The sequence below is a fragment of the Acipenser ruthenus genome, chromosome 33, assembly GCF_902713425.1.
Source record: "Acipenser ruthenus chromosome 33, fAciRut3.2 maternal haplotype, whole genome shotgun sequence".
NCBI lineage: Eukaryota > Metazoa > Chordata > Actinopteri > Acipenseriformes > Acipenseridae > Acipenser > Acipenser ruthenus.
This window is the reverse complement of record NC_081221.1, coordinates 8,258,837-8,286,529: the sequence shown is the minus strand read 5'-3', so window position 1 is coordinate 8,286,529 and position 27,693 is coordinate 8,258,837. Positions and strand designations below refer to the sequence as shown.

Genomic DNA, 27,693 nt, shown 5'->3' with positions numbered 1-27,693 from the left:
TTGCCCCCTGTCTGATTTTCTGCATTTTTGCATATTTTTGACACTGAATGTTATCAGATCTTCAACCAAAACCTAATATTAGATAAAAGGGACCCTGAGTGAACAAGTAACACAAAATTTTGATACATATTTCATTTATTTATTAAAGAAAGTTATGCAACACCCAATGGCCCCGTTTGAAAAAGTAATCAACCCCTTAGACTCAATAACTGGTTACGCCACCTTTAGCAGCAATAACTGCAACCAAACGCTTCCTGTAGTTATTGATTAGTCTCTCACAGCGCCCACTCCTCCATGCAGAACTGCTTCAACTCAGTGACATTTGTGGGTTTTCAGCTGTTTTTTTGTTATTTGAGTGCAAAAAATTGTCTGAATAATTTGTTAAAAAATAATTTTTACACCATTCTGTAAATTTAAAACTACCGAACGGATTTTCACAATCTATACAAAAAAAATTCTCTGTGACACGGACACCAAGCATGCCAAATGGCGTCCCGATCGGTTTTGAAACGGTCGAAAAAACATAGCCCTCAAAATAGAGTTTAAACAAGAAACTGTCTGTCACTCTATAATATAAGAAATGCTCTAAAGGCCAAACATATTGACCACGTAAGAAAATCTTACGTGAACAATGCATGCCTTATAATTAGGGCTTCTGATTTTTGGTGTTTATACTCTCCTTAAGAATTCAATTGATACCTGTTAAGCAATTCGTGTATCTCAATCACAACTGATAAATGTGGGTAATGCTTTATATTGCGTGGCATAAATTAATATTAAATAGATATGCAATTGCATATTAAATTAATGTTAAATTAATATTTAATAGATATGCAATTGATATTAAATTTATATTCAATTAAACCTTGTTACTTTCCATTAACATTTGTCAGATTAACTGTATTTTCAATTAAAAACATGTAAACAATGGAAAATTACTACATACAGTAGTGTGGAGTAGTGGTTAGGGCTCTGGACTCCAGAAGGTCGTGGGTTCAGTTCCAGGTGGGGACACTGCTGCTGTACCCTTGAGCAAGGTACTTTACCTAGATTGCTCCAGTAAAAACCCAACTGTATAAATGGGTAATTGTATGTAAAAAAATATTGTGATATCTTGTAACAATTGTAAGTCGCCCTGGATAAGGGCGTCTGCTAAGAAATAAATAATAATAATAAAAATAATAATAATAATATTTTCAAGGGTCACAATGTAATATAAATTGACTTGATATGCAATTACATTTTCAATCGACATTTGGTTAACATTTAGCAAGAAACCAGCTATTGCATATTTATTAAATATTAATGTAACATTAATTTAATATGCAATTGCATATCAATTGAATTAATTTATGCTATGCAATATAAAGCGTTTCCAAAATGTGTAGTAGTAAAATTGATTTAATCTAAATGGGCTTTTAAATTGACAAGCCTTCATTTTTAATTTACATGCAGAACGTACAAATGAGATCACAACATGTTAATAAGCGACTAATCTTTAAAGCTATAATGAAAAATATACTACGTAGTTTATGCTGGACAATTGTAATCGTTATACGTAATATATATACACTATATATATATATATATATATATATATATATATATATATATATATATATTGTAAGAAAGAGCGGCGTTGCCTTTAAGAAATGGCGACGCCATTTGAAAGACTACACAACCCAGGAACCTTAGCACTAATGGGCAAGGCGGGGTTTCTGGGTATAAAGGGAAGTAGAGCGGGACAGCAGGGGGTGATTGTGGGGAGCACCGCCGGTTTGTCCTGCTGAATAGTACCCAGAAGTTTAAGAGTGCATTACGTAGTATTGGAAGGTAAAGTGAACGTTTGGTTTCTTTTGTGAACAAGAGTTATGTTTTGTTGATACCGTGAGCGTATTTTCTCTTGGTGAGGTAGTCTTTTGTTTTGACAAAGTTTAATTTATTTTATGAAACGTTGGTAGATAAACGCTGCCTCTCGGTAGTTTAATTTAAAACAGTTCCGCAGTTTCCGTGACGATTGGAAACCGTCACAATTTGTGTATGTGTGTTTGACTCGGAGGGAAAGTGCACATTCATGCGCTGCAGGAACAGCGGGCTGTAACAGAGAGAACTGAGGCAACAGTCTGGTTTTCTGGACGTGCTTTATTGTGACACACATGAACAACAGTACCCACAGGTACGACTGGGACATCAGCTGCAGGGGTCCTTCCCCACAGCCTGGATACAATTCTTTATCAACAGAGCCCTTCTTCTGGGAGGACCCATTCCATACTTGCTTACGCTTACCTGTGTTACAGCAAGACTCCAGCAGAGGGAGTCTGCGCTATCCTTGCCGGTGTTGCAGAGATACTCCAGCAGAGGGTATCTTCTTTGTTCTTACCTGTGTTGCAGAGATACTCCAGCAGAGGGTGTCTTCTTTGTTCTTACCTGTGTTGCAGCAAGACTCCAGCAGAGGGAGTCTGCGCTATCCTTACCTGTGTTGCAGAGACACTCCAGCAGAGGGTGTCTTCTTTGTTCTTATCTGTGTTGCAGCAAGACTCCAGCAGAGGGAGTCTGCGATATCCTTACCTGTGTTGCAGAGAGACTCCAGCAGAGGGAGTCTGCGCTATCCTTACCTGTGTTGCAGAGATACTCCAGCAGAGGGTGTCTTCTTTACGCTTACCTGTGTTGCAGAGATACTCCAGCAGAGGGTGTCTTCTTTGTTCTTACCTGTGTTGCAGCAAGATTCCAACAGAGGGAGTCTGCGCTATCCTTACCTGTGTTGCAGAGAGACTCCAGCAGAGGGAGTCTCTGCAACACTGGTAAGTGTGGAACAAATACTCCAGCAGGGGGAAGCCACTTCTGACTTGGAATACAAAGCTACCCCGGCAGGGAAAGCCTACATTGAACCTACCAGCGTACAGGACTACTCCAGCGGAGGGAGGTGGCCTGTACGTAACAGTGGACTGACCCACCCGGGTCGAAGGATCCTTTCTGACACTTACCGGGCTCCTCAGCTAGAGTTTCCTGCTAAGCTCATCCCAGGGGACTCAATTCCACGGGGAAAGGACTTGCACAGGCCTCGGCCTGCAGAACTCGGTGTTCTGAAATAGTTAGAGAGGGGCGAAGAAGTGAGCCAGTTAGTGACCCGTACAGGGCAATAATCTATACAAAGAAAGTGTTGACTTGTGTAAATATTGTAAATAAAAGTTACTTGCCTGAACGTTCTTCGTGTCTGTGCCAGTCGGTGGAAGCAGTAATAGAGTATCACGCAGGGGTACTCTACCGGTTTGTTACAATATATATATATATTAATGAATCCAAATTGTAATTTTATTTTTGTGAAATTGAGCCACAACACTACAAAACACGGCAGACAGAGAACTGTAAAAAAATAATGTGCAACTGTAGCCTTATTAATACAATAAAATGTTGTACATAAATTCACTGCTCTCTGTTTTGTTTTTTTGAACACAGGCAGGATGCGTGTGAATTAATTACTCTTGTCTACTTTGTGTTTCGTGATTTAGGTTATATCTTCTGATGTTCTATCCATATAAAAAATCTGTAGAGCAAAAACTTCATAAAACAACAAATGCTTTGACTTCAGTCTTCTGCTGAAGATATCGAAACGTATTGCTTGCTTGCAGACACCGTAATATTTGTACAGTAAACAAACAAAGAAACGAATAATAGTAATAGTAGTTTATTATTATTATTATTATTATTATTATTATTATTATTATAGCTAATGTAAGGATTACTGCCCACATTGCCAAACAGGTAACACAGCAACAACAACCCATGATGTCCTACTGAACACAAAAGCCAGAGCATTTGCAGTTTTGTTATTTTCTAATCGCTCTTCTGTTAGTGATCAGAGGACACACCCGTGATCTCAAACCTGAGTGCACTAGAGCTGACATGTTGAAAAGACCTTTGAAATGGATTTAAACGTATAAGTCTAAAAAGTTGTCAGGAAGTTAACAAAGAAAAGAAAAATTACAGGTACGTTATTTAAACAGTTGTAGCAACACGTGGGGACGTGTAACGCTATGTTTTTCGGAACCCTGCTACTTACTCTTTTAAGCTATATTAAGCTAGTTGAAATATCAGCAGTTGATAACACTTTTTATTTTAAATTTCTTGTACTTGTTTACATTACTACTTTTAAAAAAGTTCATAAAAGTTAAAAATGTATTTTGCACATTAACAATAACAAAGACAAACCATTTTCAATGTTTTATTAATTGTATTGTGATACATATCGTACCGAAACCAATACATTGAGGTATGTATTGTATTGTTGTGAACCCAAAGATACACACCTATAATAGGAACACCCTTGTATAGTGTGTGGGGCTTCAGTTCTGTTAATATTTCTAAACAGGGTGTCCACAAACCATTCTGAACATCCAGAAGTTACATCCCCAGAATGGCTAATTAGTGATGCTGTTTAGCGTCTCTTGTTTGACTCTAACTACCTTTCCCTCTTCTCACCCCCCAGCCGAGTGGACCAGTTGAAATATGACGTGCAGCACTTGCAGTCGGCACTGCGCAGCTTCCAGCACCAGCTCTATGCTCGCAGCGCTCAGGAACGTGAGAGAGACGAGCTGATGGCCAGGACATTCACCACCAATGTGAGCGACACCTTGAGCTAACATTTAAACTGTGTACATATATTGCATTTGTAATATCTATATATATTTTTTACATTTTGGATAAAATAAGCAAGCATGCCTTTACAGGATTGCAACAAAGCATGTTCTAAAGAAATATATTGATAGTTTGACCAAAAACATTTCACAAAAAAGGCCAACTTTAGAATAAAGCGATCAGCCATATAAAGATGTGATAGCGACATAAGGGACCAAGTTATAAACAATTGTGTCTAACAGCAGGCTGTCGAGAGGTTAATATTATTGTGTCTCTTGTTCGATACCCCTCTAGGATGCAGACACCTCCATCCCAATTGACGAAACACTGCAGTATAACTCCTCTCTGCACAGCACTCACCGGGGCATGGACGAGCTCCTGGGCAGCGGGAGCAGTATTTTGCACGGCCTGCGCGAGCAGAGGAGCACACTCAAGGTGGGGCAATGGAGGTGCTGAACAGCTAGAGTTGTTTTACCACAGAGCAGGGTTTGCAGGGTGACAAATTCAGCCTTCCCACTTTGCCAACTAGCATGCCATTCCTTGGAGGGACCAGGGTAAGTAAGCAGTTGAATCTCTATTCCCATCCAATCCTGTAAGGGTTAAGAGGGCTGATTGAATGGTGCAGTGCTGACGCTCTGTTTCCAGGCTGGGCCGCTTCCCGAGCCTGCCAAGGTCCTCGTTATCTGGGGTGTGGTCTTTGGGAAGAGGTGGGGGGAGCACCAGACACCCTCCCAGCCGTGAGAAACTGCCTTCCATGCCTGCAGCCCTCTGTCTGTCTAATGGGATGTAGAGATAAGTATTAATTGGAGTCAAAACCAGAGGTCTGATTTGTATTTGAAATTAATACCCACTTTACCTTAAATAGCTTTAGAAAGCTATGTGATATTTGGGAAGTTTGTACACATGGGTTAAATGGCCTTGGCCAGTTGTCTGTAAGTTTAAGTAAATTGGTCAAATATATACCTCAAAATGATATGATTAAAGAAAATGATAAAATGACCAGTTGTGTTGCATAATCATTTATTACAATTAAAGGTGGGTGATTTTTATTTTAAACAAATCTGTGTATTCAAGAACAAAGTATATACATACAAGTCTGTGTATTGTGCAAATACAGTTTTTACATAACTTAGTTACTGTACAGGATGTAAGGTTTACAATAAAACACGTTGCTTAACGTTGCTACCTGCTGTGTTGCCGCAATACCTTTTTCAACACAATTGCAGTTGTTTAGATATTTTAATTAACATTTCGTTGGTTCAAAATCTGTTATGACCAGTTATTTTTGTTTGAAATGGGGCTGAGCATCTGGAATTCTGAAAATGTGTTGTGTGAGCATTACAGCAACCGCTGTTTGCATCCAAATAAAGTTGAATTACCGTGAAAAACTTTCTAGGCATTTTTGCGGGGCCCTTAAAAAGAGGGAGCGACTAATACACCAGTGCGATGTATGCGCCAATGTGTGTAATATTAGACTACTATACCAGTGCCACAATGGGATTACTAGAGCCATGGTTATGGCTCACACAAACTTAACTGTCAACAGCCTGATTATTTTTTCAGGATCTATGGCAAATTCAGATCATGTTGCTGGGTAGAAACACAAAACCACTGTTCTAATTAGGCTTCCAAGCTGGCTTAGGAAGCCTATTTGTTATTGTAAGAATTATTATTATTTTTTTAATATTATTTTTTTTTCTTCCCAAAATTTGAAACTGCTCCTGTTGGCACGCGGTGTAACCAATCAACATAAAACTTGGCAGGTATCATCCAGTGTAGATTACAGTTCAGATGCAAAAAAAATTGCACTCCTGCGTCTACCAAGATGGCGGCCTGACGCATTTTTTGGAAAAACCTTTCAAAAATCATCTTCTTCGGAACAGGTCAACCGATTGGTCTGAAACTTTGCATATGTCATCAGCAACCAAACCTGCTTCAAGTCTGCGAAGCAGAAGTTGCTGCAATGAATTTTACTATCAAAATGGCTGCCACCAAATTCGCAAAAACACGCCCAAACACCATACTGCTTCTGTTTGCACACCGTTTAACCAACTAACTCCGAAGTTGGTAGGCGTCATCCTGGGGACAATTGAATTCAAATATGGAAAATGGTGTTCTTTCATAAAACAAGATGGCGACCAGAGCTACGTTTCTTTCTTAAATTTAACCCTTTCCAGTCCATTGTCAGACTGGGTCAGACATTGCAATTATTCCTCACAGGTCCTTTGTCGGACTGGGTCCGACATCATTATAGCAACGCAAAAAACGGGTTTCTAGTCGTTTTTTCTCCGGAAAAAGCCGAGAAAACCATTCAATTGCCGAGTGGGAGCGACAAGAGCCGAGACAAGTCGAAAAAAAAAAAAAAAAAAAAAAGGCGTATCTCATGAATAGTCATACATGGTATCTGGTATCAGATAACAGGGCGGGTCGTAAGTAAACAAGTTGGCTGACTGAATCAGCGCACAGAAAACACAGACATTTGCAGAGCTTTTTTGAGATGTTATAGTAATAAAATAATGACTTGGATCACATTATTGAGGAGTTTGGTGATAAAACGAGTGATCTGGAGATGATCGATCGGTATGTACGTCTATTATTATTATTATTATTATTTATTTCTTACATAGGTGAACGCTATAGCAAACGAAAGGGTGGGGCGGGGCTGGAGATGCCTAGTGAGTGCTTTGTTGATATGCAGGGCCATTTAAACCCGTTTGACTGTGGAAAAAAATACTTTTAAACAGCGCGTCTAAAATTAACTGCGCGTGTGAAAATTAATTAGACCTGACGTGCCTGACGTGCGATTAATAAATGGACTGCAAAGGGTTAAAACCGCTTTAAAACATCAAAATTTAGATGACCAAAACCAACATCAAGAGAACGAAAGGAACAACATCCAGGACGCCATAAACAGTGCTGGCCAGGCAGCAAAAAGAAGGGAGGTCATGATTGTTGGGGACTCCATATTGAGAAACACAGCAAGTTCACTTTGCAGTTTGGACCCCCTTACTACAACAGTGTGCTGCCTTCCAGGAGCCTCTGGTCATGCACATCACTGAGAACGTGGACAGGCTCCTAGAATGAACGGGAGACGACCCAGTAGTAGTCGTCCACATCGGTACAAACTACATTGGAAGAGACAGGCCAAGATCCCTGCAAAACAAATTCAGAGAGCTAGGAAGGAAATTGAAAGACAAGACCAAAACTATGGTATTTTTTGGGATACTGCCGGCACTTTGCAAAGGACCATATGGACAGCTGGAAATACAAAATCAAAATGCATGGCTGAAATCGTGGTGCACACAGGAAAGCTTCGTCTTTCTTGAACATTGGAGCACATTCTACAACAAGGACTATCTATATAGGCGGGACGGACTGCACTTAAACAAAAAGGGAACCAATCTTCTCGGAGACAGGATCCTTGAGGAGGTCCAGAAGCATTTAAACTAGAAAGGAAGGGGGGAGAAAACAAAAAAACAGAAGGAAGATCACATCAAAACAAAGGCAAGTAACTACGATGTGATTAGGTGTTACAGAACCTTGGTTGTCTGAGAGTGATGATATTAGTGGGTACACACTATATAGAAAACAGACGGAAGAGGCAGAAGAGGCGGAGAGGTAGCGCTGTACATAAGAATTGTCTTGAAGCCCAGGTGTTAAATCTGGACAAAGAAAACAACGTTGAATCAAATAATGGACAAAAATTCAAAGGGCATAATAATAGGAGCATGCTGTAGACCGCCAAATTCAGACGCCAAGCAAAATAATCTGTTATACAATGACATTAGAAATGCATGTAGAAAAGGAGAAGCCATACTAATGGGGGATTTCAACTTCCCCCATATAAAATGGGAAAACCCGGTGGGGAGCATGACAGTCGAAATTGAAATGGTGGAAATGACAAATGACTGAGGGGAGGCATGCCTTTATTTAGTCTTTTCAAATAACGAAGACAGAATAACTAAAACAGAGGTCAGAGAGCCATTGGAAAACTCAGACCACAGCATGGTCTCATTTGAAGTAATTTTTAAAAGCTAAGGTTTACAATTTTAGAAAAGCAAACTATGAAGGTAAACAGAGACTAACAGAAGTAGATTGGAGTAAAATAGAGAAAACATCCACAGAAAAAGGATGGCTGCTTTTTAAAAATGTAGACAAATCTAAATCTAAAACAAAATGGCAAAAATGGTTTAACCCTTAGCGGTCCATTTATTCAGCGCGTCTCAGGCGCGCCAGGTCCAATTTATTTTCACACGCGCAGTTTATTTTAGACGCACTGTTTAAAAGTATTTTTTTTCACAGTAAAACAGGTTTAAAAGGCATTGCATATCAACAGGACACTCAGTGCTGCATCTCCAGCCCCGCCCCACCCCTTGTTCGCTGTATTTTTCACATACCTCTTCATAGTAGTGCATACCGATAAATCATCTCCTGATCACTCGTTTGATCACCAAACACCTCAATAATGCGATCCAAGTCATTATTTTATTACTATAACATCTAAAAAAATCTCTGCAAATGTCTGTGTTATTCTTTGAGTGCTGGATGCAGAAGCAGCTGTCTTGTTTGTTTAAGTCCGTGTTAACTATGTGGTGCCGGGGCTATCTGTATTCATGAGATAAGCCCCTTTTTTTTCGGCTTTCTCGGCTCCTATTGGTCTCACTCAGGCATTGAATGGTTTTCTTGGCTTTTTCTGGAGAAAAAACGACTGGTCCGACATTGGACCGGAAAGGGAAAATTGCAGTGTTGGACCAGGTCCGACATAGGACCGCAAAGGGTTAATAGATCAATTAAAAAAAATATTCCACGAAAAAGGCACTTTACAGAGCGTTTAAAAGGGACCTGTTCCTATCCAGTTTTAAATAACTTTAGCATAACAGAGGCAGAAGTGTTAAAGGGACTAGGAGCTCTTAAAATAAACAAATCCCCTGGGCAGGATGAGATCCTCCCAATAGTACTCAAAGAAATGAAAGAAGTTATTTAAAAACCGCTAACCAAGATCATGCAACAATCTCTTGACACAGGGGTTGTATCGACAGACTGGAAAATTGCAAACGTAATACCGATCCTCAAAAAGGGAGACAAAACCAAACCAGGTAATGACAGACCAATAAGCCTGACTTCTATTATATGTAAACTATAATAATAAGATCCAAAATGGAAACCTCAACATGGAGCGAGGTAACCAGTGGTGTACCACAGGGATCAGTATTAGGTCCTCTGCTATTCCTAATCTACATTAATGATTTAGATTCTGGTATAGTAAGCAAACTTGTTAAATTTGCAGACGACACAAAAATAGGAGGAGTGGCAAACACTGTTGCAGCAGCAAAGGTCATTCAAAATGATCTAGACAGCATTCAAAACTGGGCAGACACATGGCAAATGACATTTAATAGAGAAAAGTGTAAAGTATTGCATGCAGGCAATACAAATGTGCATTATAAATATCATATGGGAGATACTTCATACCTTCTTCAATTTCAGTATGTGTATGGTTATGGTTCTGATTAACAAAACAAAATGAATGTATTTGTACAGCTGGAAATTGAATGCAATTGTACTGCACCGTGTGCAACACTAAAATGTTTTGTTTACTGGTTATTAGGTGGCGCACTGTTTAGTTTTTTTTGCTTTGTTATTGCTGCAAGCATCACTGTTTAATACTTGTCTTCTAAATTTGAATTAATACAACACATTTATAAAGGCCAATGCAGCTGGACCTATTATCTAAGTATGGTTTTTTAAAGAAATGTTCAGTAAAGCAAAGAAGATAAGTTCTTGAACTTGTTTAGGTACTAGATAAGCTAAAATAAAATAGGTTAATACAGATGTGATGTGGGATGTATAACTTGATTTTACGCTCTGTTAATTATTACTTTTTAAATTTTTAGAAATTTTGAAAAACTGAAGTTTCTACCAGTTTAACTAAAAACAACACTGTAAAAGTATTAATGGAATAACATTTTGCAAACAAGGGTTATTTAGAACCTAAACCTATGTATCGTTCTTTCTTTATCGGTGTTGAGCATGTAGAAGACAATCAATTGTAAAAAACTAAAACACTAAAAGGTATTTTCCTAAAATTTAAGTCTCAAAAAGGGTAGAGCGACTTTACGGCATTGCCACCTTGTGATGGGGTACTCTCCGCCCCTGTGCGCCTTTCATATTTTGCGTTATTTTGTATTTGTTGTATTATTTAAATGTACTGTTTTGTATGTAAAAACATGTTACTGTATTTTTTTTATTGTTTTGCAGCATGGATGAGGTTAAACTTCCCCATCCATGCTAAACTGGTGCAGAATGTGATCGTCTCCAGGTGGTTAATTTATTACTAATTTGGAGACGGTCACATGTATATAAACCCGCAGCTTTGGCTGATTGAGGTTAGTGTGTTGAGAGGCGGAACGAGAGTTGGGAGGTAAAGCAAAGTAAAGCTTAGATTAGAAATAATAATTGCTATATGTGCTAGTTTAGGCTAGCACGATACTTGTACTCCATGTCTGTTTGTTAGTCTGTTTGTTTTGGCCACCGTGCTGTTTTGTTTTGTAAAAGTGTTCAACCCTTTTGTTTAAACCTTTTTTTTATTTATTATTAAAACGTGCAAGCAATGCTTTCATTTACCCTAGTGCTGTCCTGAGTGTCCATTCTCTTCTTGGTCTGACGTCACCACAAGCCAGTTTGTCACAGACCTATACAGTGATTTTTATGGTACTACACTGACCCTGCTTGGGCATGCAAGATGTACAGGGGATGAGCCTTCAATGTGAATATTTCAGTCTGTCATCAAAATGTGTGTACAACAAAATATTGCTGTGTGACTTAGAATACTCACTTAAGGTATTGTTAGTGTCTGCTTCATTTCCCATTACCCAGCTACTGAAAAAGGTAATGTCACAAGACATATATGAGCAGACACCAATGGTAAGTAACATGTTTTATTATAAACTGTAATGCGTCTAATGTTTCTTGCTGTTACTTAATCTCTCTCTCACATATGCGTCCAGTCAAGACAGCTCTGGGTTGAGAGTTATTTAGTTGCCATGCATCTGTATTGGTCTGTACTCTGGGATTCAAATAAAGGGTCCACAAGTTCACATGCAGCTCACAATTTAAAAATGCTGACTTAATAACAGATCGTAAGCGCAAATGTGGACCACAAATTGTTGAAAAAAATGTATATTTGAATGGTGATTTTTCTATAAACATAGATCTTTTTAATGTGCAAGTATCACACTAAGCTCTGATTGCTAGGCGATCACACTTGCACAAGGCAGACAGGAGTTTAGAGATGTGCAAGAGCAGAGTTTGAAACTTTAAATAAATCGCCATCTGGAAAAAGGTAACCTGTTTTTGTAATGTTCAATCGTATGCCCACTCTTATCACATCCCTTGTGAATTACCACTGTTAAGAAATTTTGAGTGAATAAAGTCTGCGTACGGTGTACCTTGCCAACATCGATGCAAAACAAATGAATAATACAAATAGCGTTCGAGCGATTTATTTTCATTTTGAAGTACGATAATAATGTTTACTTGGTGTTATTGGTGCTACCTTTCATCAGCATACTGTAATGCGTTTGGTTTATTTACAGTATGGCAAACCCTTTTTTTCTTCTTTTCATGTAACCCTAAAACAAATAAAAGCATTCAGGGGTGACTAATAGGTTTGCCGATCCCTACTGCTCATGTAGGTCTGTGTTTAATGTTTAACGTGGTTATTCTATCTCATTTTTTTAAATCTCAATCTCAATGCAGACTAAATAAATTCTGACAAGTCTGCATACGAGAACTGCCCAATTATTTTTATTTAAACCCCTACCTACACTCCTACACCATCAGGTTTCCATGTTGGCTGTGCTATTACTATGGTTTTGTGGATCTGTATTTTTGACACCACTGTCTCTTCTCCAGGGCACACACAAAAAGATGCTGGATGTGGCAAACATGCTGGGGCTGTCCAACACGGTGATGCGGCTTATTGAGAAACGGGCCTTCCAGGACAAGTTCATTATGATCGGGGGCATGGTGGTCACCTGTGTGGTCATGTTCCTGGTAGTGAAGTACCTCTCCTGAACTGGGCTCACTCCCTCTCCCACTACAGCCTGCCCCACCTGTTTTATATCATCTCTCTACTGCTGGCAGCCAATCACAGCTGTCACAGCGATAAGGCATCCAATCAACTCAAGGAAACCATTACCTCTTCCCTGGATTTACATTTCACCCAATGAGGAGTTTTGATTACCCAATGTAGTAAAATCTAATGGAGCCACGGCACAGCCATCGTCTGGTAAAGGTTCTTGATGTTATTTCACAGGTGGTTTTCAAGCTGATCCATAAACAGTAAGTAGCGCGGCAAGCTATGTTGCCAACTTTTCTCTGGACTAGAACACCATGTATTATACAAGAACAAGAACATGAAGAAAAAAAAAATAACCTGCCATCTGTAACTGCAAAACTGTTAGTGTGGCTTTTACACATCAGCAGAGCTTCTCTAAAAACAGTGATTCTCCTGGAGTGGGTGTGTGGAATGTATATCAAGTAATTACCTAATGGCATCCTGGATGAATTTCCAAGAGAAATAAGTGGAAACTGGCACATTTGCATTTGTAAAAATAAGTTATTACGTACTCCCTTTGCAAAACATTTACACTTAGTACCTTGCTTACCATATTATTTCTGATGAAAGTGGCCAAATAATGACCAGGCCGAGCTGGTGACTAGGCTGGTTTATGTCTACTTGAGAAAATGTGCTGTCCAACTGATCTAAAGGGGTGCCAAGTGATAGGAACACGTTTGAATATTGTAGATTTTCTCATCTGTTCTAAATACAAACATGGAGTGAACAAAATGTACTGGGTAGGATGGTTCTCTTACACTATTTAGACTGAGGGCTACTGGTTTGGATACATTGGTCTTGTGCTGATATATTAAAAGATAGAGCCCAGTACATCAGTGGATAGACCTGGGGTATAAAGCTACATTTGCATGTTCCTAACTACTCGGGCAGCTTTGTGAAACGTGAACCACCTCTAACTGGTGCTCTTACTGACTTTAAATAGTAAAGCCTATGCAAGATCGGGCACATTTGCTACAGGCCAGTGGGACTGGGACACACATGCATCACTGAGCTGTAATCAGCCCAAAATCTCCTGGCTGCCCACTGCCTGAGCTGCTAGGCCATTCCTGATCTCCTTGGCTGTTTCTCCAGAGTAACAAAACCTCCCAGGCTCTAGTGACCTCGGACAACATTGCAGAGGGGATGTACAATTTAGAGAACAGTACGGCAGAGCCTTTTACCCAGGGCCCTACTTTCTGTACAGTAAATTGAAGTACTTGCATCACTGTAGCTTAATGCTTTGTCAGAAACAGAGGTCTCTGTTTAAAATTGAACTCCTGACTTTAGTAAATCATTTATTATATACTTCTGTCTGTTTTGTTGGCACAAAGTGTTGTAAGCATGATTCCTTTGTAGATTATTGGTGATGAACAGTTTCATTAATATCTAGCTTATTTAATAAAAACAGACTTTAAATAAAGCTTTATCACTAGTACCCAGGAAGACTCAATAGCCTTACATGAATGAGGGGGAATGGACCAAAACCAGGTAGAGTTTTCTATCAATTGCAGTAACCTTTAAAATACTTGCATACTTCTTGATCCGACCAAATCGTCTTTGTACTAATTTCAATTTTACTAAGCATGATTAGTTCGACAGTGCAACTTCATTTATAATCACTCATGAAATAAATAAGCTGTGTGTTGAGATATCAATTTCAGCTTTGTTGTGGTGGTTTGCTTGCTTGTGGTGAAACCTCTTACTGACTGTTATAGTAAGGCCTGTGCCAGAGTGCTTGTAGCCCAGTGGATCTTGGTGAATTTTTCTGCATGCACCATTCAATATATAATGAATCCATATAGCCACAGACTTCCATATTTCACAATACACTTTGGCCTTTATTAAATCTACTTGGTACATATTTTGTATCATATACAAAAAATGATGATCTTGTTTTTTTGTAAATATTTCATTATAAAACAGTTTCAAAGACACATGCCAGCATGATTTAAGGCTGTGATGCTGTATCAGTACACCTCACAGACAAATGAGTTTTATTGCTGCCTTGCAGTACCTATAGAGGGTCCTGCTGAATTAGGGAATACAAAGACCAAGGTGGTGGGAGAAGGGGGAAGCTATGAGGTAAAATACTTTCATTTTTTATTTTTATTAATTTGTATTCTTATTGATTGTGTAACAACTCAGTGTGGGATACCTGTGATTTTAAGCCCTTTCTGTTGGGAGCTGAGCTGTGCATTAAATAAATAAAATGACTGCTATTTCAGATTTGTTATTCATTTTCCACTAATAAATAAATAATAAATAATACATCCTGAGACCTAATGTCAGGCTGGAGATGGATGTAACTTGTGAAAAGCCATGAACTCACTCACTGACCTGCTGGAGCCTGAAAAAATAACAACTGTAGCTGATCACAATTTTAATTGAGGCAGCATCTGAGAAGCCATTCTACTTCATGTTTGTTTGTTTGTTTAGAGAGATAGATAACACACATATATTACACACACACACACACAAAAGAAATGCAACACTCAGGTCTAATGGATTGAATCAAATATTTTAAACACAGATATCAAACAAAATCACAGAAAATAAGAACAAAAACATAGATCAAAGAATCATGATTTCAGTATAAAACATCACACTCTCAAAATGAAAACATTACAAAGTTAGTGTCGGGTATGACCTCCCTGAACATTATCACAATCCTGGCAGCGTTGATACATAGACCTGATCAGTCTCTGGCTAGACTGCTGTGGGATGTTCCTGCTACTCTTCCTGTGCAGCTGCAGCTAGCTGGTGAAGGTTGGCTAGTTGTGGTTGTCGCCTGTGGATGGCACTGGGATTTGGTCCCCCAGATGTTCTATTAGACTCAGGTCAGGAGAAAAAGCTGGCCATGGCAAGATCAACATTGCTTTCTTGAAGTCGTGCAATTGTAATCCTAGCACTGTGTGGTCTTGGATTGTCCTGCTGGAAAATCGACACTTCCGGATTGGCTTGCAAACACTGTTGCCTCGAGCACTTCTTCAATGTATTGCTGAGCAGTAAGGCTGCCTTCAATCTGCACCAAAGGCACTCTTGTGTTAAAGGAGATTCCACCCCACATCATCATACATCCACCGCCCCACTGGTTGGCTTGAACAACACAACAGTCAGCATAATGCTCACCACGACGTCTTCACACACGTTGTCTTCCGTCAGGTCTGTCAAGGGCAAAATGGCGTTCATTTGTGAATAAAATACTCCACCACCTCAGATGTTCGCTGACCCACAGAAGACAACGATTCCGTCTCTCAGCTGTCAATATGTTACCCCTGAACGGCCTCCGAGCATGCAAATCATTTTCATGCAGATAACGAGCTACAGTCATTCTGCTGATGCGCAGGTTATTTCTTCCTGGAATTTCTCGTGCTGTAGCCACTGCAGTCTGAAAACGATTATGCAGATGGATCAGTCGGATGCCACAGTTCTGGGCTGGTGTGGTGACCCTCTGCCTTCGAGGACATGGCATGTCCCTCACAGCCGGTTTCCTGGTTTCTCTGGACTAGTCTGCCGATTGTTGAAGCAGAACATCTCAGTCTCCGGACAACTTCTCACAGACAGGCTGCCTTAAATCATGCTGATAACCAGGTGCTCTTCATTACAAGCAGGGCATAGTCGTATCTTTCGCTGTTCTAGCGTTAATTAAAATCATGTCTTTTCGAACGGCTATTTATACAGATTCTTAAATCAACTAATTTTGGCAATTTTAACTCGCATACCAAACACTGAGCACCTGGCGTTTTTATGGAATCACATGACTTGAGCTCAGTATTTTGTTATCCCAAAAAAACAATACTAGTCTAACAATCAACAAACCTATCTGCTCACTATTTAAAATGTAAATAACATTATGTATGTAACATTTTGTAAAGTTTGTAAACTATATGGGATGTGAGAATTTGCCCTGCCAAAACTATAAAATAATAAATAAAATACATAAATTATAGAATAGATACATAGACAAGTAATTTAATATGATACAATTATGCACACAGTGATAAACTGATATTTAAATAAATGGTCATTTTACTGTGTTCATTCATGTGGGTGTTAAGTATTTGGTTTGTGTGTGCTGAAATAGCTTCCTGTGTTCCTGAAACCCTAAGTGTGAGGACTGACTATCTGAAGAACCTGTCTCTTAGAGGCCTTGTGTGCTGCTGCAGGGCAGATTCGTCATGCTGACTACTTGCTGTCTCTGCGGGATTTGAAACGCTCACATTTGCTCAAACAGGTTTCCTGCTCCAGGGTCCTTCTGTCAGAACAGCCAATCCCACCCCCACAGATTAAAGCTGAACTGGACCAAGTCTTCACACGAGAGGAATGTGCCTCTATTTGGGGGAGCTGAAGCCATCAATTAGACAGTATAGCTACCACAGCCACAAGGCATACTGCCAAGATCAGCCTTCCCTTAACCCTCCACCCCTCCTCCCGAAAATCTTTGAGAGCGCACTGCAAGGTACAATACTTCCTGACAACGATCTTTCAGAGCACTGCGAGGTACAATCCTTCCTGACAAAGATCTTTCAGAGCACTGCGAGGTACAATCCTTCCTGACAAAGATCTTTCAGAGCACTGTGAGGTACAACCACTCCTGACAAAGATCTTTCAGAGAGCACTGCGAGGTACAATCCCTCTTCTAAGGCATCGGTACACAGTTAAGAAAGGCTGAATTATATTGGTTAGTATCAAAAGTATTAATTAATTTGCCATAAGCAAATACTGTACTTTGTTGTAACAAACCGTGGTCCAATTTTTTTAGATTGTCAGCCCAAAACAATTCGAAAGTCAGATTTTAGGTAACCAAAGTTTGCAAAAAGACTGCATTATCTGAGCAGTAGTAGGATAATCTTAATAAAGATTAGAATACATTTAAATTACTGTACATAACACACATTACATTGCAGGCCATGGGATTACCTCATCCGACATCTCAGGAAATCTTTGGCACAGGAATCTATACTGTAGTGGATCATTTAAATTGTTCATAACTTTAAAACATTCAACCATAAGATTTTAATTAGCTCTAAAACAAACGTTTGAGACATTTATGTAATTTGTTTCGCACTACTGCACATATCGTTGAAAAATGTAGTGGCTTTGCGTGGCTCTAGAACCATTAGGCTCATAATATACACGGTGTGCCGAGTAGGTCTTTTCTGTGTTACCCAGTAACTGCAGGTGAGCTGGTGACCAGCAAGAATTTGATTATAAAACCCCAACATAGATGAGTTTACAACAGGCAACAACTTTAGACATACATTAAAGGGATGTACATGTGTGTTTTTTCTTCAGCCTGCAAAACCTTCTCTTAACCACAATGAGCAGCTCTGGCAAGTGTTGGTCATTGCTGAAATTTCTATTACGGTACATAGCTGATTAATGGGAATTTGGTCTACATCACAGATGCCAGCACATTGAAATTCTGCAGGTCCAAGCTAGCGTTGCATCACTGATGGTGAAATGGCACTCTCTGCTGGTTGTTTTGAAAACACCTACACAAACTTAAGATCCCTCTGCTGTAGTGCTCAGAAGTGCTATAATTTAGTTCCAATTTTGAGAGATTTATTTATTCCAATTTTTTAACCTGGAAATCTAAACTCCTCGTTTCCAATATCTTATCTGCTACAAATGGGAGACATTGCAGACCATTGATTATTTACACACAGCTTATTTAAATAATGTTGCACACTGACACAATTTATATTTACTAGTAGTTTATTTTGAACCAGAGCAGAGGCTCTTAAACTTGTTTGGGGGACCTCTTTTTAAAAACAGTTTAGAATTGGGAACCCCCCCTAATTCAAATATTCATTTAAATCATAATGATGCTGACCAAAATATACACCAATTTCGTTCATGGAAGCTACATTTGCCAGCACTTTGTTGAGATTCAACAAAGTGCTGCTTCAGCATTCTCCATTTGAAAGTTATTGCAAGAGCTCCTGCAGGATTAGAATAAGATACTCCAGCAATGTTCATGTACTATGTTTTACATGATGGAGGAATTCACAAGGCTTTGTTATTCAACCATGCAGCTACTGTACATGTTAGTATTACCCAAAATACTGCAGTACCAGCAGTGAGGTTATTCAGACTACTTTGGCTCACTTACAGAATTGTATTCCTCTGCACAAGGCTATAATAAAAGGTACCACGAAGAATGATCACTGTATTATTTTGTGTTGGTTATACAAAAATTAAAACTATTTAAAAAGACCCTTTTACAAAACAATATTCCTGTTAGCAGCTGGTTTCACAGACCCTGATTGGCACGAAGCTTGGCCTTCCTAAGGTAACATTAAGTAGTCATATCATTTCTAAACACCGGTACTGTATTAAACACTCAATAGTGCCAAATTAAGAAATAGTGACAAATGTTCCAACTAGAAGTCTTTCAACCACATGCACTCATTCATCACAAAGTCAGAAAACACTCCAACATGTTCATAAATCTTTTTATTATAAAGGATTTTTTTTTATTATTATTTTACAGCAATATACTTGTTTGTGTATGTGACAAAGTTAAATACAATGGGCCAGTTACGGTCTGTTAGGATTTCCTTCCACTGCATTGTTTAAAGTTACAAGAAGCTGTTTAAAATCAGTAAGTCACAAGTGCACGGGCGCTTGAAGCAGAACTACTAAAAACCAGGCCACAATCACAATTTTCATTTTAGGTATCCAAACCGATTTTTTGAATTTATAAAAGAGGTCTCACTGCATTCCCATACTGACAGCTATCTTGCTTTTTTTTTAGTATTCAATGAAAATTAAGGAAGCATTAATTTATTAATGAAAAAAAGTATCTGAAAACACTACGCTGCAGGATTTTGAAAACACTGAATTTCACTTAATTAAATGACATCTATCTAGAAATGGCTCCTCCTTAGAAAACCCTAAACATCCTGTATTTTTTTATTGTTCATTTGAACTGAGTGATGAAGTTTTTGATATTAACAATTCAGGTTCATTAATTAAGTCTAAATGTATGAATTAAAAAAGAGAACTAGTTAGGGAGGAAAACAAAGATGTAAAAAAATATATTAAATGAAAAAATGAGAAATGTAAGCTACTGCATAACCTTCTCAATGATTACCAATCAAGTACATTAATTCAGACAAGACCTCTAGTGGCCACAAGCTGCAACAGCTTGAGTCAGTCAATAACTTGCAAGACAAAACTATATATAACATGTATTTCTGCTTCTGTCCACTTCCGTTTTTTGTAAGTATTTATCTAAGCCAGAAGGCACCTTGCTTTTCACAAGCTAAAAACTAAATACTAAATCAGTCTGCAATCAAGAAAAAACTGTTCATTTTTTTTTTAGTTCCGCCTCATTCACCCATGCACTAAAAATGTAATGTAAAAACTAAATTCAAACCATGTAGACTACTGAATACATCTCAAATGCAAAACTTCTAAACCTCAAGAAACTTTTTTTTTTACAGTACATAAAAGTTTCAAAAATACATGGGTTCTAATAAAATATACATGCTTAGCACTTTTTGTTTTGCATTTAAGCTGGAACTACAAACCCTAACCTTTACAAGTAATTTAAACTACAGCAGACATATTTACATGGAGCCAGATAAATGTTAAGAACCAAATGTAACCCTGCTGGTTTGAAAAATAAAATATTGCAGTATTCTACAATCACGTAATTGTTAGTTGCTACAAAAGCAGCATTTACGTATATAGTTCAGTGCAATTGTTTACAATGAAAATGGAAAAAAAAAGGAACAAAGATTTGCCAACTCAAGCGTTCAAAAACTTTCAACAGTCAGCCGCTGATGAATTCAATTTAAAGCTCTGAACGTCGAAGCATTGATATGCAGTTTTAGTTTTTTATTCTGCAATTTTAGATCCAACACAATAAGCTTAGTTATCAGGCAACAAGCTGCACTCCAGTATTGAAACTTACAAGAAGAAATACTTGAGTGTTAGGGAGTGTGAGGAAGACATTTACAATAATTAGGAACCAGGCAGCCTAGATATACGTCTCAAGGTTAACTAACAGCACCAATATGGGCCCTATAAACAATGAAATACACCCATTGGCAATGAAGAACACATGGCTCACCTTTTAATTCCTTTAATGTCAATTTATTATTTATGTATTTATCTCACAGACTGATTCATAAGCATTGCACCAAAATATTATCACACAAAGTGTCTTTTTAGTTTTGTTTCAGGTTTACAGGCCAGACAGGCCAGACAGGCCACTTCCACAGTAAGTTCCAAGTTAATGCAGCAAAGGCCTTCCATGAAAAGTATCTAGGCATGTCATAGCTAAGTCACACATCAGTGTCCGATGTAGCTGGTAAGTTGTGCACCACGCCAGGAGGGGCACAATTTGAACATGCAGCTCTGTAATCGTGTCTTTATTGTTTATGAATCAACCTGTAGATATACAAAGATAACTAACATAAACAACTGCCTCCACTCAAAACATAGAAAGCATAAGTCCATTGTCGGCAATTAACAACACATTTATTTAGCTCAATTAACCACGCTTCATCTTGTAATTCTTCTGAACACCCCTTTTACTCTACTGAAATGCAAGGAAACCTGGTACTTACATTTCGTATTTTAAAGATAACTATTTAAAGATAAAGATAACACCACAAAACACCACACACACATTTAGTTTACAATTTATACAGTTTTCATTTATTCTCAGAGATTCCTGAATAATGTACAAGCTGCTCTAAAAACACCCAAATCCTTACTTATTTTTTCTTTACACATTTTTTGCACTAAACAATGCAGATGAAAAGTAATCAGAATGGTTTAATCCATTAACTGAGGATTCCCGACCGCAAGGCAGAGGGATGAATGAGGCAATCTGTGGGTGAAGTGTCAGGGGGACACGCATGCGAATACAGAGGACTGAAGGATCTGGGTCTAACAAAGAAAAGATTGCCTCTCCTTACTGACACACATGGAAAGTCTGCAGTCCATTTATATGCTTGTGGGGGAAAAAAAAAAAAAACAACTGCAAATAGCAGGTTTCCTGGCTGTGCAATCACAGCACCCCAGCACAGCTCTTCCTTATCCCTTACCTTTCAGAACTGTATTCTAGGTGCTGCCCAGAATCCCAATAGTTCAGGAGCTCAGGGATCCTGGTTCAGTTTATATGTCCCCCCGCCCCTCCCCCTCCCTTTAAACAATTAGGCCCAGCTGTACCATTGTACTTGGGCTTGGGCTTCCACTTCTGGGTTATATGATTGTTTCAAAAGTTTAATCCGAGCACTCCTCGCAGCTTCTAAGATGCCACCTACGATGAACACAAACTTTCATGCACTCTCATGCTTTGAACTCCCACAAATATATTTAAACACAAAGAACCCCAGTTAGGTTAAGGAGCTGTGCTCTCTTCTTACTGGTTAGAGCTGGGGGTTCTCTACAGTGAAAGGGCGGGAATTCTGTCCCTCGAGCTGTGATTCAGTGGATGATTGAGGGTCTCGAGCTCTGATTGAATAGGACTCAATTGAGGTGGGCTGAAAGTGGAGATCTGCTTAAGCAGCAACAATGTGGAAGGGCCCCTTGAGCCGAGCCTGGGGGGGCAGCAAGGGCCATCGCCGGGAAAGAAATGCCGTCTCTCAGGAGCCATGATTTGGGGGGTGCTGCAGGTCCTGCCCTGAAAAGATGGGGTGCAAGAAGGGGTGAAGGTGCAGGGCAGCAGTGGCTGCTGTGGGTCGGGGGGCAAACAGGGTGGGGTAGAGGGCAGCGTGGGGGACATGGTGCAGCGCCAGCTGGGTGTGGTGGATAGCCGAGGCTGGGATGATGTGAATGGGATGGCTAGACAGAAAGGCAGCGTGGTGGGCTGGGATAAGAGAGTGGCCCAGCGGGGAGAGGGAGAAGGGGGTTAGGTGGTGCTGGGGGATGTGGTGTACCTGGGCCAGCTGCTGGGGGTGATGGTGATGGGGGTGCGGGTGGAGGCCGATGGCAGCTGCAGCAGCGGCGGCATGGTGCTGCAGGATGGCGTGCTGCACTGTGGTGATGGAGGTGGCGGTAGCTGTGGCCGCTGCAGATTGCTGGATGTGGATGGGCTGCAGAGCTGGGGCAGGTGCCAGGTTGGCAGCTGCTGGGAAGCTCTTGACTTGCTTGGCGAGGAGCTGCTGCTGGATGTGCTGCTGGGCTGCCTGCTGAAGCTTACTGTACTTTTCCATTTCCTCTGGGGTGAAGGTGATGGGCTGGCTCTCCAAGGGTGCCAAAGAGGAGTCCTCCTCTGCTTCTGGCTCATCTTCCTCCAGGGGTTGGGAAGTGTACCCTGGAAAAGGTTGCAGTTCGGGAGGGAAGGGCTCCAGAGCGGTCAGCCCCTTGGCAGCATCCTGGCAGGGCTCAGAGGGATAGGGCTGGACTAGGAAGCCAGGCTCTGGTTCAAACAGGCAGGTAGAGGCTTCAGCAGGCATCTCCTCATGGGGGGCTTGTCCGTTCTCCCCAAGCTGTGGAGGGGGCAGCGGAGGAGGAGGAGGGGGGAACTCTCGAATGGGCTCCACAAAAACCACCTCCCCAGCAGTCAGACCTGCCTCATGAATTTCCATCTCTTCTGCCCTCTCGGATCCCAGTTCGTCTGGTCGGCGCATCAGAGGCTTTTTGACCACGGGCAGCTTCCCGAATAAAGGAAGAACAGCCTTGTTTCCAAGTGAGGGAGGGAGCTTTGGGCCAAAGTATCCCTGTGGAGGATCTTTGAGTTTGATCCCTGCTTTCCCAGGCGCTGTAGGACCATCCTCTGGCCCCTTGCGGGCCTGCACTTTTTCTAGCAGCTGCCTGGCAGTCAGCGAGTTCCTCTCTTCTACAACGCTTGGTTCAGGGTGGATTGAAGCTGCTCCTCCTCTTGCTGCCCCTGTCCGCTGAAGAGAGGTGCTGCTGCTGCTGCTAGTCCTGGTCTCCTCCCTCCTTGCTGGGGTGCGGGAGGAGGAGCGCGGGGACTGGGAACGATATATTTTGGAGCGGTTGAAGTCCCTGCGACGGCGTCGCTCGGAAGAGGACTCGTGATGCCGGTTCCCTCCCCTGGAGGACCCCTTGGTGGAGCTGGACGACCGCCGGGACTGGCTGCCTGAACTGCGGCTGTAGCTGCTTCGGCTTCGTTTCCAGCTGGGGCTGCGGCTGCGGCTGCTGCTGCAGGAGCTGCGGTGGTGGCTGCGCCTCCGACGGCTACCCCGGTCCCTGCTATTGCTGCGTGAGCAGCTGGACTCTGATGAAGTGTACTGGCGTCTGTGAGAGCGACGGCCGCTGCGCCGGGAGCAGTCGTAGTCAGAGTCTGAGGTGGGAGAGCGTTTGGAACGGCGCCCCTGCCGCGAGCACTCGCTGTAGTCACTGTAACTGTCTGAGGAGCTGCGGCCCCTGCGACCGCTGTAGCGACCGCTGTAGCGACTGCTGCGCTCTGAGGAGTGGCCCGAGCTGCTGGAGTCGGAGCGGCTGTGTGACGAGGCTCGCCGGCTGTGGCGACGCCCCCCTCTCCGGGAGGACCTGCTTAGCGAGCGTTCAGAGTCCTCCTCGCTGTACTGCCGGTGCTGCCGCTGTGTCCGCGAGGACGACGATTTCCTGCGGGAGGAGTCACCGTCCTCGCTCTCATCTTCCTCGCTGCTCCCGTGCTGACTTTGGCTTCTCCTCCCCCGACTGGAAGATTGCTTCCGCAGGGAAGAGGAGGAAGAGGCCAAAGCGGCAGGTTCCGATTTGTGTCGCTTGGCACAATTGTGCTCTTCCGAAGAGCTGGTCGGCTCTGAACTTTTGGCCTGGCTGCCTCTAATGCTCTCCTCAGCTGCTGTCCTTTGGTGATTATCCTGGATGGGTCGCTTTCTCTTGCCTCCTTCTGAAAACTCCTCTGCAGCCTGCAGCGCTTGGTCCTCCCTCTCCTCAGAGGCCCTGCTTTTGCTTTTCTTCCGTTTCTGCTTCTTCCTCTTCTTGGATTTCTCATCAGGAGCCCCTTCGCACTCCCCTGCCCCGCTGCCCCTCTCCTTCAGCTTTGCTCGTTTGGATGACTTTTTGTGTTTCTTCTTTTTCTTTTTCTGCTTGTGTGCCTTTAGGGTTTTGTCTTTCTTTGGGGCTGGGCTTGTTGATGCTGGTTCTGTCTGTCCGTCTCCACTTGCCGCAGCTGTTTGCTCCGGTTTGTTCCCTGTGCCCTCTCCAATATTCCCTGTTGGCTTCTCAGCCTCCAGTCTGACTTTTTGGCTCGCAGCTTGCTGCTCTCCAGTACGAACTGGGCCAGACTTGTCTGTGGCTAGCTTCCCCCGGCCATCTTTGTTTCGCGAGAGCTTAAAATCAAAGTAGAGAGGGTTGCAGCTGTAGGAGAGGGAAGGCTGAGCCCGAGTGAACTCCAGCAGCTCTGATGGCCACTGCAGGGTGGTGCTCTCATCTTTACTCAGGACTGGAAAGAAAGGGCCAGTGGGCTGACGGGGGCCATCGTTTGGCTCTGCAATAGCCTTGCTGCATTCCACTGGTTGCTTTTCAGAAGCAGTGACTTTTGGGGAGCCCATTTTCTCTTTTACTTTGACCATGTTGGGCCCTGGCTCTGTAGCAGCTGCTCTCTGTTGATTCTGAGAATGTTGTTCCTCTTTGTGCTTGCAATCAGTTTGCTTGCCATCTCCTTGCAGAGTCTCCTTGAGTTTGCTGTCCCCTGGTCTGCCTTCCCCCTGTTTGCTGCTGTCCCTTTCCCTGGCGTCCTGGGGACACCGACTGCTTTCTTCACTCTCCTTTCCGCAGCTGCTCTGATCAGAAGCCCTCATGAACAGCAGGAACTGAAAGTTGGGTTTGACACTGCAGTGCGCTGGTGGGATGTAATGGTAATACTGGGGCTCTTGATTAGAAGAGCCCTCCTCTCTTTTCATCATCATCTTCAGTTTGGATAGTGTGGAAGCCAGCGCTCCCCCCTCAGAGTCTTGCTGTTCCTCCTCCCCCGCACTGACTGCCTTAGCCTGGATGCTCAGAGGGCTCTCTCCGTCAGGGAGTTTAGGGGGTACTGAGGGGTCGCACCCAGTTTTCTCCTCTTCCTCCTTTTGAGACTCATCTGTCAACACCTCCTCGCCCAGTTCCTTGAAAACCGATGCTGTGGTCTCCAGCTTCACCGGGACCTTCTTGGCAAACGAGAAGGAGAATCCCACTTTGGGCTGGGGTGTCGAGTTGTTTTTCACAGGGGGAACACTCACGGTAGCAGTGGCTGCCTGCTTGGGTGAAGCCACGCTGACAATATGACCACAGCTGGGGGTTCCCTTTTCCTCTGCAGGCATCCCCTCACTGACTCCAGCCAGGACTGCGGTACCATCAGGGTACAGGCTCCCATCTTCACTGCTCTCCTCATCCACCGCCACTGTGGTGGCTTTGAACATGGGACCACTCCCTGGGGCGCTGCAATACAGACAGACATATCAGACTGTATTGAGTGGGTTAGGTTGGGTTATAGCAACAGAGACAGTGGGTTGGTTTATAGTAACAGGCGTTGTCTTGCACAATATGGACCTCCTATTTAAAATCTGGGCTGATAATCCCAGGTAGGCAAGGCATGTCCCGGTGAAGGTCCATATTGTGCAAGCCTAATGCCATTGTTGAAGTATTTTTAGTTATTGATTTATTTTTTAATAGAATTGACAAGGTTCTTTGAGTCTAGTCCAACTGCTACTCCTAGTGCTGTTACTCTTCAGATTGGCTACCAGTCGTATCCTATTATCTTACTAGAAACTTATTTAAGTAACTACTTAGTTTTTCACAAGCATTTATATGTTTGAAACACTTTCCGGGGGGGTCAATGTTTTACTTCCATTTTCTGATAAACTACATGAACATTAGTGGTAGCTCTGCAGAAAGTTAATTCATGCAGAACAATTTATTGTCAAATATCCACGTTTTATCAAATTTGGACAAGTGGTTCTAAAGACATCATTAACCTTCATTAACCCAACCAAGAAGAGGCCTGAAGGATATGTGGAATATGCTTAAAAATGCTCTGGCGCCTCCATTATATCACCAGTCATCTGGGATGTGAAAAAATCGAAATATCTGAACAATGGCACTCAGGGATTAATAGGAGTGTAGCAACACCTTAATGTCGCAATACAACACATATCATGACATGCAGGTCACAATACATTTATGTGTCACGATACATGCAACGGTTCTGATGGGCTACTTGTATGATGCATAATAATTTCAAAAGATAAACGAGAGATCATTTTGCTAAAAGGCAATGTATGTATGGATGTATGCATACAAACTACAAAACACACTTATTCATTTAAGAACTATTCGGTGAACTACGACCTTTGTTGTGCTTTTGGTCTTGTGTCATGATACAAATCATACATACCCCTATTACGATATGATATAATGAAAATAGAGCTTCACAATTCATCAATATACCCCTAATCAGAATTAATCAGAAACAGATCAATATCTACCTTCATTCTATATATATATATATATATATATATATATATATGGGCCTATAATGCCCGAAGCCTGGAGGGTGCATTTCATTTTCCACTATGGCTGAGTCTGCAGTACATATTTAATATATGAAATCAGTCAAGAAAATAAGCGAGGAAAGGTTGGATTATACGACTTTATATATTTGTTTAAATACAGCTGATTCAGCATAAATAAATAAATAAACAAATAAATAAACTGAAAATGTTTTTGAAGTTCATACTTCAGATAGTAGTTATAAAAGCTTACTGACTGCTGCATAATCCAGTTTATCCCGGCCGTCATATTTGTTTACATCGTTGAGTCAGAAAACAGTGATAGTGAAGATTTAATCCCCATTTTAGTGTTTGCAGCATCTTTCTTTTGTAGTATGTTTTGTAATTCATTTTTTGTTAAAACACAGAATCTGTGTTCAGCCATTTTCTGTTGTGAAACCAGAGAAGGACGTTCCTTTGAAAAGGGGCAGGACTGACAGTGATGAGAACCAATCACATGCCAGACAGAGACTATTG

General features: G+C 41.4%; 2 protein-coding genes across 12 annotated transcripts in view; one reads left to right on the top strand and one right to left on the bottom strand.

Moving 5' to 3' along the window:
* gosr2 (golgi SNAP receptor complex member 2) overlaps positions 1 to 14,973 on the top strand; it is a 35,446-nt gene extending 20,473 nt beyond the window's left edge. The window contains exons 4-6 of the mRNA XM_034055814.3: positions 4,487 to 4,619; positions 4,930 to 5,070; positions 12,550 to 14,973. Of these exons, the coding sequence (XP_033911705.1) occupies positions 4,487 to 4,619; positions 4,930 to 5,070; positions 12,550 to 12,711 (436 nt within the window). The 3' untranslated portion in view covers positions 12,712 to 14,973. The remainder of the gene's footprint in view (positions 1 to 4,486; positions 4,620 to 4,929; positions 5,071 to 12,549) is intronic.
* A 4,225-nt stretch (positions 14,974 to 19,198) lies between these two features.
* The window catches only part of gpatch8 (G patch domain containing 8), a 146,753-nt gene continuing 138,258 nt past the window's right edge, over positions 19,199 to 27,693 (bottom strand). For all 11 annotated transcript variants that reach the window (XM_034055610.3, XM_034055615.3, XM_034055611.3 and 8 more), the window contains one exon: positions 19,199 to 26,107. In XM_034055610.3, the coding sequence (XP_033911501.3) occupies positions 22,360 to 26,107 (3,748 nt within the window). In that variant the 3' untranslated portion in view covers positions 19,199 to 22,359. The remainder of the gene's footprint in view (positions 26,108 to 27,693) is intronic.